This window comes from Fistularia commersonii, chromosome 34 (genome assembly GCF_037954325.1).
Source record: "Fistularia commersonii isolate RoL2024-O1a breed Wild chromosome 34, RoL_Fcom_v1.0, whole genome shotgun sequence".
In the NCBI taxonomy this organism is placed as follows: domain Eukaryota; kingdom Metazoa; phylum Chordata; class Actinopteri; order Syngnathiformes; family Fistulariidae; genus Fistularia; species Fistularia commersonii.
In genome coordinates this window covers 6,038,666-6,055,496 of record NC_141317.1, presented here as the reverse complement: position 1 = coordinate 6,055,496, position 16,831 = coordinate 6,038,666, and the positions used below count along the sequence as shown (strand labels likewise).

The 16,831-nt window shown below is 42.9% G+C and overlaps 1 protein-coding gene across 8 annotated transcripts in view; it reads left to right on the top strand.

Moving 5' to 3' along the window:
* The window catches only part of nav1a (neuron navigator 1a), a 75,486-nt gene that overhangs the window by 23,825 nt on the left and 34,830 nt on the right, over positions 1-16,831 (top strand). For 6 of the 8 annotated variants that reach the window (XM_086141851.1, XM_086141850.1, XM_086141849.1 and 3 more), the window contains 2 exons: positions 3,370-3,472; positions 4,630-4,956. In XM_086141851.1, the coding sequence (XP_085997977.1) occupies positions 3,370-3,472; positions 4,630-4,956 (430 nt within the window). The remainder of the gene's footprint in view (positions 1-3,369; positions 3,473-4,629; positions 4,957-16,831) is intronic. The other 2 variants (XM_086141853.1, XM_086141852.1) reach the window with 2 other exon arrangements.

The following is a 16,831-nucleotide window of genomic DNA, read 5'->3' as shown; positions in this document are numbered from 1 at the left end:
CACGTGTGGGCCAGACAGAGACACATGAACCCCGGAGGGAAGGAACGAGAAGAGAATAGAAATGGGGGAACCATCGCTCAGATGTTTCGTCATATTCCGCAAAATTAATGGTATCGCTGGTCGGGGTGCATACACAGGCACACACACACGCAGTGCAATGAACATGGCGATGTATCGTCGGGATACATGAAGCACACAGCTGAGAAATGATGCAGCACTTCTGCACAAATACATCAACCCATCCAACTGAAGATCATCCCTGCCAGCATAGAACCATTAGTGTATCTTTGGAGCATTTCTTCCATTTTAAAGGGGGGGTTGGGAGTCAAGTAACCCCAGGGAGCAAACCAAGCAGACAGCCATATCTCTCTTTATCTTTCTCACTCACTTTGTCAGCTTCAGATAGTAGTTAAAAAAAAGAATCTAAATCTAACAATTTCTTCTACATTCGGAAAAAAAAGGTTGGTTTTTGCGGTGGCAAATACCAATAAACCAAGCCATTATCCTGGTAACAAGCACAGTCAAAAAGCATGATGTGGTTTGTTCCTCTTTTTCCATTCTGTTTCTCTTGTTGACATTTTCCTCAGTCATAGTTAGCATAAATTAGACATACGGGGTCATAATGCGGGGAAAGAGCTCTGCACCGTCAGCACTTCTGTCTGGGATGATGAATTCTGATCATATAGCGTCGGTGGTTTGCACCCAAAGGCAAGGGGTGCCATTTGGGAGATTTTGTATTTGTAAGACAGCAAAATCTAATTTCTGTAATACAAAACAGTTGTAAAATGTAAATATAGATTAAGCACCAAGTTCTTACAGTTGTGGGTTGGTGGTGGGGCAGAAACCAAGTTGCTTTGCATGGCTTTTCTTCGTAACCCAATGGCCACCAATGCTCTTTTATACATTGTGGCCAAACAAACCCACTAACAGAGTAAGAAGAATGGGGTGATTGAATGAAATGAATTGAGGTACTTCCTTTTGTCCGCTAGACTCAGAACCTTCCCTTTCTTTGGGGCCTTAAACATTCATTTGGCTGCCAGTTTCTGCTGTTTTGTCTGAGTCTTGTAGTTGATTGCAAAGGTTGACCTGTGCTTCAAGCACATGGTCGCACTTATTGCTCCCTCTATAACTTGCTGACTCTCCAAGCAAGAGTCTGAGTGGGCCATTAGCTGGTTTCACAGCCTCTTTGGAGTGTGTATTCATGAGTGCATCAAAAAGAGGTGGGGCTTGTTATTCACAGCACTCAGACACACACACATACACGTGCTCACGTGCACACACACACACACACACTCTGCTTAAACAAGATCAGTGTAATTCATGTGCACCCCTGGGGAGCTGCCAAGGCTGACGGGGATATTTGCATCCCTAATTCCCCACCACCATCATACCCCCACCCAATGCCAGCTGGGACCACCAGGGTCAGGGCAGAGGCGGGACAGGAAGTCTTTTACAGACGAGTGTGCGCACACACACACACACAAGCACATGCAGGCCGTATCCAATCAATTTGACGGCACTGTTAAACAAAGCTCGTATTTAGGATAATTAAAACTGTCCAATTAAAGGCTGCTTGTGAATGTTATGTGTGTTTGCGTGCCCTGTCAAGCTTTGTGTTCGAATAGGGGTTTGTTCAGGGGTTCATTATCCTGACTAAACCTTTGTACAAGTAGAGATGTAAGGCTAAATTTCACCTTTTCGCCTCCATTCATATAAAACCCTTAATTAAGCCATGGTGTTTCCTTTTTTGTTGATCTATTTTTGTGGTATTATATTAGAAGTGTGTGTATGTGAGAGACCAGCAAAGAATCGGATCACGATGAGTCCATCATCTCTCCGATAAGTTGCCTGTCCCCAGAGCTGTCTAATCAATTGTCCATGTGGCCATTCTCTTTGAAAAAATCAATCCGACCCCGTAAATTGGGTTTGGTGTAACATAAGTGTTCCTCGGTATGCTTGAGTGTGTATTATGCAAGCGAGTAGACCTTCCGTGCGTTGGTGTGTATGTGTGCACGGTTTGGTGTTTGCAGCTGTTGTTGAGGTTGACACATGGTTTGTCTCTTTGTTCAGTCGAATGGTTTCCCCCCCCGTAGTCCCACTAGCCAGCTGGACTCCCCCCAAAGAAAGTAGCGTTGTTGGTGGTGTCTGTGTTTCGGGTCATATACTGTAATTGATTTTGGTTATGGATAAAGGGAATATTTAATTTGTCCGGGGTTTTGTGGAAAAGGTATGTTGAACATATATATTAAGTGCAGTTACATTAGTTACATTTAAAACACAGATACTCCTTGCTGGTTATCGCCGCCGCAGCTCGATCCTCATCGGTGCAACTTCAACTCCCAATATCGAGTCATTGTGAATTATTGTCAAAATTATCCATTCAAACAATTTATAAAAAAAGAGCAAATGCAGAGCACCTGCTTTTAGGGTATTCAGTGCCAGTGCCTAAAAGTATATATTCTAAATATATTGAATATATGAATATATTCATTTGAAAGGCCTTAAGGCACACTTAAAAGCCTTGCTGTAATTATTATGTAATTATACTGTAATTAATTATCATATGAGCACTGGATACATTTCAAGGTGGCCATAAATTGTTACTAATAGTTCGTTGACTCCTTACCAAAAATGACAAAGTGTTGGAAAAGTCTTGGAAATTGAAAAGACAGATGAAATATACATTGTTTGTAAGATTTTTATATCCATTCTCAGCTGAACACGTTGTCACTGGAGACATTCCTTAAATCCTGAGCTTGAATGCTTGGTGTCCCAATCTTCTGAACCCTTGAGGTCTTTTCGTGTCGAGGCAGTTTAGACAGTTTTATTGTCTATCATTGCATCCAATCTCTCACCCCCCTGAGGGTAAATCCCAATAAACACACACACAAAGCGAAGACAGAGAGACAGGGAGATACATAGATTCATGCTAGGTAGCTAAGCATCAATTTATGTGGACCAATCTGAGCAGATTACAGCATATTAGGGGTGAAACAAATGCCATCGTGTTCCCTGATGGGTTTTAAGTGAGAAAGGCTTTTGGTTTATTCCGCGGTGACGCAGTGCAATAAAGAGGCGCAGCATCGTGATGGAGTGACGGGAGAGTAAGGACAAGATGGTATCTGGCCGTGAGATTTTTTTTTCAGCTGTACATTCATGTGACATACTTCTTATATAATCCCAAAGTTTTGCCACTGGCAACTGGACTGCTTCAACGCAACATATAGCATAAATATTATTTTTTTTCCTTGATCAGATAATGGAGGTATATCTGTCCTATCTGTAACATGTCCTGTCATTGCTTATGTAGCACGCAATCACATCTGTTCAGATATCTCTTTGTGATTGATTGTTTATTTGCAATCGTAGACCCAGAATCTCAGAGGAAGAGGACGGTGCAGAATGTCCTGGACCTTCGGCAGAACCTGGAAGAAACCATGACCAGCCTGAGGGGGGTGCAGCTGAGCCACAGGTTAGACTTTGTAAAAAAAACTGCCTTTGCCAAGTCATCTAAAAATCATTTGCAGCAGGAGAACAGCGATTGAGACGGGCCAAGACTTATTGACATCAGTAACAGCATGCTGGGATGGGGTGGTTAACTGTTTGTGAATGTTGTGATCAATATCAGTATTCCTGTTGAGCCTGCGGCTACACACATTCAGCTTCTTTCCTTCACTGTTGGTTAAAGAAGATGTGAGTCGGGATTAAGTCAATGCTGCCTTCAAAGAGGACCCTGTCAGTATGCACTCGCATATGCAGCACATAATGCACTGATTATGTGAATGTGAGTTTGTGTGTGCCTTCCCTCATGTTCCGCCTTGGACTACCTTCCCCATGTCTTTCGCTTTGTCCTTGAGAATTTCCCCTACATCTGCCCGTCCGCGGGTCTCCCGTCATGTATCCTCCCTGTGTTCCTCAGTGGGAGCTTCCTACTTGAAGAGCAAATCAGCAGATGGGTCCCTGTTGGAATACATTTCCGCTGCCATTTATACTTTATTGTACCAAAATAACCTTGAATCGGCTCTCTGTGTCTCGGAAGGCAAATTTTGCGGCAGGGCCAGCTGCCAATCTCTGGAAATTTCCTGCACAAACAGTTGTCATATTTCCTGTAAAGTGTTTAGACTGAAATATTTGCGCGGTGTGAAGCAAATGTATCGCCCAATACAAAATTTGATGCGCATATCGGACGTATATGAAGCAGGAAGTCTGTGAAAAACACAAGCAGCAACCTCTCACTCATCGTCCCGATGCTTCCTTCCTGTCTGTTTTGAGTGTGATTTCAAGTATTCCATTCATCTTAAAAAAAAAAAAAAAAAAACGAAATTAGTGCTCAAACATCAGCCAGTTCTTATATATCCCATCCATAAAGGTATTCTTGCAGATGTACATATTTTACCCCCAAACTCAACTCCAAAACGAGCCCGCTGCCCAAGACTGACTCGCATTTCGTTAAAACTAAAGTGATAAAAATAAATGCTTGAGTCACAATGGTGTAGGGAGATGCAGGGAAAGATTGTCAAAGGAAATAGCTGTACACAACTATCTTGGGCGTTTGGCAGACCAACTGCATTTTATTCTAATTGACATTAGCTCGGGAAATAAAAGCATGTCACCTCTCTTTATCTGTAGCTGTGTGGAGGGAACCATGTGCTACGACAGTGATGAAGCTGCTGCCTTTTCCATTTCCAGTCTATCAAACCGATCCTCTCCGTTGTCATGGCGCCAAGGTCAAGCCAGTCCGCGTCTGCAGGCAGGTGACGCCCCCTCAACAGGTACAACCCAGTCAGACATTCCGCTCCGGATCAGCCACACGTCCCGCATCCATCTCATTGAAGCTCTGGATGAGTCTGATCCGTCCCTTCTCAAAGGAGACTACCTCAGTGACAGTGACGTTGGCGGGAAGAGCCCAAATGAGGATGATGAAGACGATGTTGATATTGACGATCTCGGTAATGGGTAAGATTCGATTTCTTTATTATGATGCATCATGTGATGGGTATCAGCTGCTGATGGAAACTGGAAAACATTCATTTTTATCAATGATCTCAGTGTTAATTGTGTTCTGAAAACGGCCACACACTACCCTGTCAGCTGCGGTTGCCATGCACACACTGGTTTACCAACCCCCTTTCTTTCTGCTGTATCACATCCAGCCTACAGTCTCCTTCTTGACGCCAGCAGTTGTAGCATCCAGGAATAACGTCTTGTTTATGGTTCCCCCTTGTAGAGATCGGAGCTGGATGCCTCTGAGCACATCCAGCAAGTTTCCATGTAGTGTTGCCTACCAGAGCTCCCTGGCGGGGCAAGAATGTCAAAGTCTTTGAAAAAGTGGTGATAGGTTTTTCCGAGCCAATGAGGGATCAGTCAGAAGTGCCCGGGCTAGAACCCATGAATTCAATGTTGAAATCAAATAGAAGGCCGAAAGTGACCGATTTCGACTGAGATAATCTGAAATGCTCATCCGTGTGTTTCCTTTTTGAGTTGTGAAATCTGCACTTCCCTCACAGCGTTAGCAGTTTACAGTACTTTTGCCAAAGCAGCGTTTGTAAGTCTCCGAATAACGCGGCGGTGCGGAATTTTGTTTACCTTGGTGTCACTGATGATCACACTGACAGTCCGATGGCCAGCTAATGTGTCTCGGCAATGCTGGAATCCACTCTAAACTGTTTGGTGTGTCTAGTTTGGGTGATTTACCCGTTATATGAGATCTTTGCCCTTGATTTGTCTTGAAACTATTGCAGATCTTCGGTCTAAGGAGGCGAAACAACAACATTAAATTTTGCATCATGTTTCAGTGTGCAAACCTAAGCACAACAAAGAAAAACATATTATCTCATTGTAGACTATGATTATGGCAAGCAGGATGAATAAAGCTTCAAAGTCTGCGCGAGCAAACAAAAAAAAAAAAAATGAAATCTCTGCGAGCCACAGCTTGACATCTCCATGGCAGCCACAAAAATGTTCCACCAGTCGCCGCAAAATTGATTGCAACACAGTTCTGGTCTTTGTACCATTACTGTGTATCTTCAGTTCATGGTTCAGCAAATTTCGTATTTCTTATTTCTTGTGTTCTCAGGCAAAGCAAAAGGCAAGTAACTGTTAAATCACTGTGAGCCTTTGGAAGACTGTATTATCTCGAGCTTTTACGCTTTTCCCAAGATTTTGCCAATGCTGATTTCGTGGCCTTCGGTTTCTTTATCGGCTGATCGGTTTATTCCCTCAGCGTCCGCCAGATTCCAGCCACGGATTCCTGTTTGATTTTAAATCTCGCCCGGATTGATTTGTGTTATTTTAGTGAAACGATTTGAGTCATTAGTCTGTAAGAAGGCACGCCATGGTGTTCTGAAGACCATCTCGCGATGGGATCAAAGCAGTTGTAACACCAGAGGTCATTATGGTTTTTCATGAATACTCCGTATTCATAAGTTGAACAATGCCAAACTTTGAGATCTTCATTCACTGGGATCCAAACTGTGCACCGGGTTGTTTCAGGAATGTATGTTTTATACTTTTGGAGGTTCTCAGCCCTCAAGGTGGTGCTCAAAATCTTCTTTTAGTGGCACTTGGACTCGATGTTTCACCTCTCATCCGCTAGGGTTTCTTCACTCCTGCTTTCGAGTTAGAACGCAATCGCTGTAGGAAAACCTTGTCTCCATGGACACACCTAAGAGTGACACCTGCCGTTTTTCTTCAAACAACCTCTGTCACCCCCCCCCCCCCCCCCCACACACACACACACACACACTTTACACGTCCCCAGAATGATTGCCTTCCATGACATACGCCGATCCACAATGCAAGACACCACAAGCAGTTCGGCGATCTTACCCGGCTTATCAGTATCTATATTCAAATTTGTCATCTTCAAATCGCTTCGCCCAGACACTGTACAAGCAGTTGCATCTAAATAAACATAAAACTTGCAAACTGACCCATTATCTGATGTTGACGGTTTGCCTGCAGCGGCTGTAACCACTAGAGGGCAGCGAAGCTTTTCCATCTCTCCAACCCTGTCAACATGCAGGATTGCCCTCTTCTGCCTCATAATTTATTGCACATTCCCAGCCATTATACATACAGACACAACCCTGGTCATATAAAAGTCAGACTAGACTATTATGTTTCATCCCAACAACATACACACAGATATATAAATATATATATATTATATATAGGACTTCCCCACATCCATTATGCATCACACATCCACACATCCACACATGTTCTTTGTTTAAGTGTTCTCTTTGTTGTTGGGAAAGGAAATGGAAAGGGAAAGTAGGCTACTAGTTTGGTGGTAAAAGAATAAGTAGTTTTCGGGTCCTCGCAGTTTTTACCGTGACTCACTTGACTTATACTTTGCAGACATGAATCACGGACGAAGGAAGGTTTACCATGACTGAACTGAGACCTGCGTGACACACATACACCCCTCATTGAGTCAGCACCTCATGTGTCAGTTATCCTTTTCCTGTATCCCCCCCCCCCAGTCTGATGAGTTCCACTTACATCTGGAAACGCACCCCTCCCTCTATCCCCCCCAAAGCTCACGCACTCGTCACTCTCACTGGGAAACAGAGGGAGGGGAGATCACAAGGCAGTTATTTTCCTGAGTGTGAGTGTATACTTAATGTAGAAGAGTAATGAGGTGTGGTCTGGGGTTTTTCAACCCAGCATTTTTCTAAGGTTCAGGAATTCCTTTACATTAATATTTACTACGTGCACGACAACATGTTCATTGTAATTGGAACATATTTATTAAATCTGCATCAATGGTGGATGTGGATTATCGTTTGTAATTTTATGGTCCATTTATGGCACAAGTCATTTTCAGTTTGAGAAATTCAGGTTTAAACTCAGGTGTTCGCTAATAACACAAGAACAAATAGCAGATTTAATCCAAGTTCCACACCAGCTGCTGTTTATTCAGTCGCCAGTTGTGCCGGGAGTGATTGACAACCACCAAGACAGACAATATCTATTGATCTTGTTTATGCAATACATACGAGGATATAGATTCTCTGATCGGAGTGTTTCTGACTGTGCACAGCAAGAAGGTTCCTGGTTCACACACACATCTAGAGACATACAAGCATGTTTGCATGTCAACTGTGTTTATAAAGGTAGCGCTGATATAGGTTCTTTATCTGCTGGCGATAACAGACTCAAGGTGCACATCGACGCGTGTTGATGATTGGAAGAGCGTGTGGTTTGTTTTATCTGCCCCGCCGGGTGCAGACGATTTCATTTCCGGATGGACGAGCGTCTATCCTCAACGACCTCCCATTAGTAAACTCATGGTTTCTATGGTTACGCTGCAAGACAAACTGGTTCAGTGCACTAACCGTCTGAATTATGAAAACATTTGTTTGGGCAGGACAAACACACTCATGCACACTCATGCAAACTCGCGCACACGAAACACTCTCTGTCTCTGAACCTGCTCAGTGTCTGTGGTTACTGTGTTTTGATTGTGTTGTTCTCTTTCTTGGAAAACAGAAGTGAGTTAATCTAGTTTAAGGAACAGAAAGAGATGTGTTTGATTTAGAACATAAAGAGTTCCACTTTTCAGTCTCCGCCAGAATCTTTGATACCATGCCATTATTTTTTTGTTGTGAATTGAACACTTGACATCGTTATCTGGCCTTTTCACTTTTGGCTATCAGATCAAATCATGGACTCAGAACTCCTTATTTTGGGCAACTAAATAGGCCTTGTCATGGCCTCCTCCTTTGGGACAAGCTGTAGTAGTTTTTCACTGAGGACCACACTTGAGGGGTGTGTGTGTGTGTGTGTGTGAGAAAGAGAGAGTAAGAGAGAATTGGGGTAGACTTTTTAAAATCATCTTTTAAATGCTTTTTTGTAATCTAACGCCATCTACTGGCTTACACTTGAATCTCTTTCACATGCAGACAAACACACACACACACACACACACACACACACACACACACACACACACGCTGACCTCCTCCTGATGTGATCCTAAGTGGACACACCCAGGGTTTCCCTCTTTGTTCTGTGACTCATACCGCATTTCATTTACAAACCCCCTCCCAAAAAGCAGTTGAGTCGAGTCCCCCTCTTCTTGGCCTGTTCATAATCCCATCCGTATGAGAAGTAATGGATGAGGAAAAGTGTGAAAATAGAAACAAACAAATTGACAAACCCAGGCGATCATTATCAGTTGTTTTTAATGTGATTTTTTTAAAGCATGTAGCGTTCCAGCTTTATTTCATCCATGCAGAGGAAAGCACCTCTTTGATAGAGATACTTGATTCCATGCACACTGGACCAGCACGGCACATATGGTTATTTGTGAATAAAATGTTTTTGTTACCATCTTGAGATTTTTCTCCACGTCTCCCTCTATGACCAAGACGTATAAAAGTCTTTATCTTGAGAGATGGCGTATGGTTTTCTGTTGCTCTCTCGTTCCCTCCCGGCTCTTGTGTCACCTTGGCATTGTGCAGCGCTCCTTGGGTCTGCCTGCTCAGTGCCGCGTGTAATCAATTACTCCCCCTGTCATCATAGAGAAGAACTTAACCGAGTTTCCTCTTTGTTGCACTTCACGTGGATCGAACACTTGAGAACACCCGTTATGACCGAACTCCGGATGAAAACAAGCAAACTCATCATTGTGATCGCAACATTTTTCACAGTCCAGAAATGGCTGTGAGTTAAAGGGAAACCGCCAAACTTAATGCAGTACATCAATTTAATCTGTAATTGTTCTCCAATGTATTGTTTGTCCGCTGGACTATTTTCTCGGGGATGATGTAACAGGCACCAGCTGTAACAGCAGGATGCCTCTGACACACAATAATGACATTAATCTGTTTGTCTGCTCAAGTGACACAAAAACACACTCACCCACAGATGCACACACACACGTACGCACACATGCAGACATAAATGCACTAATACACAAACACATTAAAAGGATTTAACTGAGAGTAACATATGGGGCCGCATAAGGATTTACAATCCTAGAAACCCCCGGACGCCTCCCATTTCAGTGAGAACAAACTCCTAATGTACCTATTTTTCCTCATGTGCTTCTCGTGGTATTGGCGGACTATGGATACATATTAACCTGATTATGTGATATTTGACCATTTAAAGGCCAGAAAATAAGTCCAAAAAGTAAATAGAGACTTTCTTGTAATTGACTTTTCATATGTAGTGACTTTCACTGCTGCATTAAGTTTTCTTTTCCACTAAATCGAATTTTTTCTTCTCAAAAACAGACACAGACACATACGTATAAACAAATGTATATGTAACCTCACGATATGCACTCAACACTCACGGTCAAATAATTTTCAATTGACTAGAGTCGGTTGCTGCAGGAGAGCCTTGCCGGCTCCACTGTCAGTCTCCATGGATGTGTTTAGTTTGAACCGAAGCCATTTCGCGATTGTGAAATACACTGTTGTTGAGCGAAAAACACATGTTTGGCTACGAGCATGGGAAATACACTTCAGATTCTTTACACAAACTCATCCACATCCTCTTTGACCATAAATACTTTTGTAGTTTAAGACAACAGTAAAATGCGTCTTTAGATAAGAAATTGCGGTCTATCTCCCTGCGAGCCCAGATAGCCCGACTAACTCCCCAAACCACTGTCACGTTTAAGGTGGCCCAGCACCTCCGCCCCTTGACCCCACTGAGGATTGGCATAATCTCTTCAAATCCCTGGTTTCCTATGATGGGAGGATGAAAAGAATACGAAAACTCCAAGGCTTGGTCAGCAGTCTGCAAGGACAGGGGGGTTGGGTATAGTGGCCTTCTCGCTGTGTGTGTTTGTGTGTGTTTTCATGCGTGCACGTGTGTGTGCATGGCGGGGGGGTGGGGAGAGGGGCCATCCGTGCACGTAAAGGACCCCCACATAGTTCAGAGGGATATGTTACCGTGTCAACAATATGAACAAGCAATGGAAATAAACGAAGTGAGTGTGAGGCGACTCAGCTTCTTAACTTACAAAGGTCAGACAGTCAAGACTTTTGCCCGATGACCAATTTCATCCCATTTCCTTTATGGGAAGAGACGGATCCCACTCTTCCTGCAGAAGTTTGACTTCACTTTATTTTTCTTTCTTATCATTTAATCACTGTCCCACGTGCAGAGAAGGTCAAAGTGGATGAGTGACCTGAAAGCAACAATTGATGAGAAACATATCGAGAAAGTGCCTTCATAAAAAAAAAAAAAAAAAAAGAATAATCCTGTCCAATCAGTTAGTCCGGTATATAATTCTATGCAGGAAAGCTTTGGACAAGACTAGACTTGGTGGATGATCGCTTTAAAACTGATGCACTGAATTGTGAAATATGTAAGTGGTCACTTTGCCCGTATTGACCGGAAAAAAATGGATCTCTATCGGAATATCAGCGTTGGTTTTGGCGCATGAGTTGTGGCCCTGCCACAAATGATAAACGTTAAACAGATTTTATCCAAGAAGTAATTTTCAAAATTACATTAAGAAAAAAAGCAACAGCGTTTTCCTCGTTAATCGGAATAATCCGCACAGCTGGCCGGAAATCAGTTTCATTGGTTTAAAGCGATTTCTCCTCAAGTACGGAAAGGTCACAAAACTGCTTTTGGCAGTACGCTAAAGAAAATCCACCAGCTTTGCTTTCTTAAATTACTCTTTATACAAATCCTAGAGAGATGCTGTTGCAGGACAGAAGTAATAAAGCTGCGTTTAAGTTAGATTTCTGTGTACGTACTGTGGGAGAGGCGGGGGCTCTGATGCTAAATAAAAAAAACTAGTGACAAAGTTAAATGTGTTACCAGTCTATCAATACAACACAAGAGCAAATCACCTCCTTTTTTGTCAAAACATTGTCTGTGTTAAATGAGTACCTAGAAAGAAGGGAGATGATCAGGTTCCCACAGTAAAAGACGCCCCCCCACACACACCCTCACACACACACACACAAACACAGCCCTCCCTTCACCTCAATTCTGCTGTTTAAAGTACATGCTTAGTTCCTCAATAGGGGGTAAATGAAACTGCATGGTTAAGGACGAGCCTTAGAGCTCTTGATGAAAGCCCCTCAAACCTATGCCGTACCCACACAGGCTCACAAAAGCTCACACGTGCACACTGGAACACTGTCTTGCAACTTTTAACAAAAGGGTGTGACGGGGGTGAGTAATGCGCATGAGAATCAACCTAGCTTCCCTCCCAATGGCTCCCACTGTGTTATTCTCTGGAGTTGTTTCGACATTAGCCACACACTTTTCTTTTTGCCCTCCTGCCATTATTATCCCTTCCGGTTCTCCTCATTAAGCCATCTCTTAATCTCATCATTTCTTGCGCGCACAAATGCTTCCAACAGCGAGTGCATGTGGCTGCGAAGAACCTGTTGAGCCGAATTGGAACTCATTAATTTGTTGTTTTTCTTCGGTCCGCTTTTTGTCCCGGACCTGAAAGCGAGTCAAGTTTTTGAGGGGTCCCACTTTAAATCGTCCTCTGCGGATTAAGAAAAAGACAATAGGCTTCTCTTCGAGCAAGAGCCTAATTAAATGGTGGTCCCAGGAGGGGAGTCCTTCAACTCAGCGCCTTCCAGGATGGCGACCAATTCTTTGATGTTCACTTTGATGAGTGTTGCATCTATTTATTGAGTTATTTTTTTAAATTAAATCTTTTTTTTAAAGCTTCCGCTTGCCGAATAAATAAACTACTGGCTTCCTTTTCTTGAGAATGAAGGCCTTGTGCTCTAAAATCACACTAAAGAACGAGCAAAACTGCAATTGGCCTTTTTGTTATGGATAGAAAACATATCGCCAACTTTGTCATTAATTGTTGGATTTGAAATACATTCTTCAAGAATGCAATGTATTTTTGCCAAAAAAAATCTACATTTCTTTTACCTAACTTATGTATTAATTTGTGTGTGATTGCAAGTGACCATATTATTGAAGGGCTTGCATGATGTTGTCTGTGGCCTATCGGAAAACAAGATTCTTCATGCTGACGGCCAATAGATATAAATAAAAAAAACACTTTCGACTGATTAAACAACAAAGTTTGTCACTTTGAAAGTTACGGTTGGAAACACAACTGTGTGTATACAGCATATGGATGTACGAAAAACCATTATTGGTCAACAACAGTTGCCTTTTAGATAAGTTAAGGAAATGTTTTGAGGAAGGACAGCCATCCAATGGCCATGTCCTGATGGTATTTACACCAGTAACACTAAAGAGACACGTGCAGGGAGGTAGAACTAACAACAACAAGGCTGACAAGCCTTCAACACAACCTGTATTTGTTGCCGTTGGTTCTTCGTCTAAGGAGAAAACCAACAGTTCTTTCAGTACAGTAATTCAGCACAAAAACTTGAACAAGCTGTTCAAGAGCTGTTCTCTTCTGTTTATCTATGTGCATTTGGCCAATCACCTTGAGGCGTTCTGCTCCAAAACACCCTCCAGACTCACGAGGGAGCAAACTTTTCCTCCATTGTATTACAGGGAACCTTAGCGTACTTTTTAGCACAGGTGTAGGTAATAATTGACCATGACGGAAATCGCTGCTGCACTGTCTCGTTGTTTGGCAGCAAAGTTAAAAATCACATATTGCAGGTTTTGATATAGTAAATGGTGTATCTTTTTGGTTTCACCCATATTTATCTTTAAAAAATGCATTTCTAAATATTTGCACAGCCGGGCTGACTTTACCTCTTCATACCAGATGTTTCCTGTGATACAGAGTTTTGTTTCTTTTCAGTAAAACAAGGATGACTATAATGATAATATTTAACCGCGTCTGTCTCATTGATGTTGGTTTCACACTGGTACCAGGAATCTGCAAAAAGTCCAAAAATTGAACTTTGACATTTAAATGTGTTTTTAAAAACTCTTATAACTTAAGTATGGAAAGGACAGTGAAGGAAGTACATTGGGTTTCTGAGACAAAGATTAAAAGTACTGGAATGATGGGAATGACCCAGGGCTATATTAGAAATGCCCACGTAATAAATAAAAGTGATATACTTGTTTTGTAAATAATTGCCTGGGGGTTTGTGGGGTGTAGCCATTGTTTGTGTAAGAAAGTGTTGCATGTCCATCTGTGTTGTGTTTCTGTGTGAGTTCCTGGTCTGATAAGGGGGATGAGCTTTCCCAGGTCTCTTCCCTCTTTCATCAGCAAAGGAGTGACAGGTTCCCAGGGTCATACGGACGACCCCGCAACTACGCTGTCATTACGCGGTTACATCACCGCCTAATTATACTATCCTCCGCGCCCACATGGACGCAGACTTTAAAAAACAAGCGCTGTGGTCTCAGATACCGGGTGTAAAAGGAGTTGAACCGGGTGAAAAGAAGAGGCACTCTTTGAGAGGAGAAGCAAATAAATAGAAGGGGGAGACACAGGGCATGTCTGGACATGAGTCAACGGTCAAAGTAAAACTGGCCAGACTGACGCTAAAACTCACAAACTCAGATGACACGACACACAAATAAGAAGGATGTATGTCTCACACTGACTTAAGCGGAGTTGTGTGTAAGTGTGTGCACGCATTTTGTCCTGTTTTTCTTCCTTTTGATTGGTGATGCTAAGCAACAGGGATGGCAGGGGCTCCATACACCTGCAGGTCAGCGTGCCAAAATGCCAATCGAGGAACCCGCCCCCCACCATCAACGCCAGCCAACCGGACCACCAAACACACCCACACACACACACACACACACACATAAACACATGTACCCACCTGGCCCTGCATGGCACGACTGAGCAGCAGTTAAAAGAATCCCGTCTTTGTTCCCCCTACACTTTAAACGACAGTTAATTATCTCTTCTCTCCTCCCCGCGAGTGTGTATTCCGCCTTTTTTATTTCAGCCGTTCTTTCTCCGTGACTCACACCACCCCTGTCCCTTGTCTTTACTGAAGCGTCAGTGTTAATGATCTCCATCTTCCCTCGTCTGTCCTTCTCTCTCTCTCTCTGTCTCTTTTTCTCACTCCTCATTGAACAGCCCCAGCAGACAGGCGGATCTATTCACTGGGGTCCACTCAGTCCTCAAAGTGTTTAAACACTGCTTGTTGTGAGGAAGCTGAGCTCGGGGGGGCACATGATACTCAATCTATTCCTCTGCAAGCCTCCAATAGCCAATACACACTCTTACAATTGAAACACTAAACTCATTTACGCTCCCCTGTTCACTAAATGCTAATTGAGAATTATTTATTTTAGAAGTCATTTTTGGCTATTAGCCAGCATCCATGCTGACAGAGGTCGACTGTCGAAAACCCGTCATGTGCGATGGTTTGGATTTTTTTAATCTAAGTGGCAGCGTGGACTGAATAACCCCGACCCACTCAGCAAAAGTTAATATACTTAAAACATTAACGTCACTTTATTGGGCTAGTTATTCTCCCAGATAAATTCTTAAGTTCACGCACTTCTTTATCCAATACACACATCATGATATTAAGACTTTATTTCAAAATCAAGATTTCAGATGGAAATAACATGACCTAACACAGTTTTATTCATATAAATCCCCCGCCTCCCATCCTCTTATACACATTCATTGCTCCGGTTCTTTTGCAACAAACCTATAAGTCTTGCAACAGTTTCTTGGAGAGTCTGGAGAGCTCTACAGCCCATTTATTGAATTTATAAACCCATAATAATCCATTGGGGGGACATATTCATATATCAGAGCACTGTAATGCCTGAAAAAAATGCTCAACCTGACAGCGCAAAATTCGCTGCTCAAGAGGCTTTTTTGGAAATGATTGTACGTCAGTGATCGTCCCTCTGTCTTTTCTGTAAGTGGCTTCAATCTTGCAGATGCGCAAGTGTCACATCATTACTTAGTGAGCATACTTATGCCTTCTTTATATAATGTTGGAGTTAACACATTGAAAAGAAAAAGGGTAATGGCAGCAAACATTTAATCCTCTGTTGAAGATTAGAACGGCGTTTGGTTCTCACTGAGTCCAAATTCTTGGTTACCTGGCGATGCTACGAGAAGCTCGGCGCCGGTCCGGTGACGAGACAGAAAGCGTGTGATGATGATGATATCGAGAATTGTAAGGCTGATGTGAATGAATGCGGTTGATATTGAATCAGCAGGATTTCACTCGATTTACTACGGACTGTTGTCTGGAAGAGGAATATTTATTTTGTAAATCTTTATTCATTATTTGTGGGTTGTCATTCACAATTTCGTCTCATCTTCTTCAAAACTTCAGGCTTTTTTTTTGTCCCTCTGCTGCTTTGTTATTTCACCAATTAAAGATTTATGTATTTATGTCTGGGGCGACTGCCGCTCAGTTGGTAGAGCCGGCGTCCCTCCAATCAGAATGTCGCCAGTTTGGTTACCGGCTCCTCCTGTCTGCATGCTGAAACGTCCTTGTCCGGGACGTTTAACCCCAAGTTGCCCCCGATGGTCTGGTTAGCGCCTTGTGTGGCAGCTCTGCCGCCATCTTTGAGTGAATGCTATGCTATCTGGTATAAAGAGCTTTGAAACTGCAAAGTGTGAACGCACTACATAAGAGGAGACCATTTACCAAGTATGTTTTCTGTACCCTTTATCCTTTGATCGAGGTCATGGTTGTCCAAAAACGTGCAAGAGGTTCATTGGAGCCACTAAATGGGCGACACGTGCGAATGACAGAACCAACGGTCGTCTGCGATCGACCCGCGACCGGTTCGAGGGGAACCCAGGTTCTCGCCCAATGACAGCCGGGATCAGGTCCAGCATCCCTGCGACCCTGAGCGCAGGATAGGCAGTCTAGAGAAGGAATGAATGGATTTTCCTTCCAAATTATGCCCAATAATGCCTCTACTATTAAACATGAGATGCATTGATGCAAGT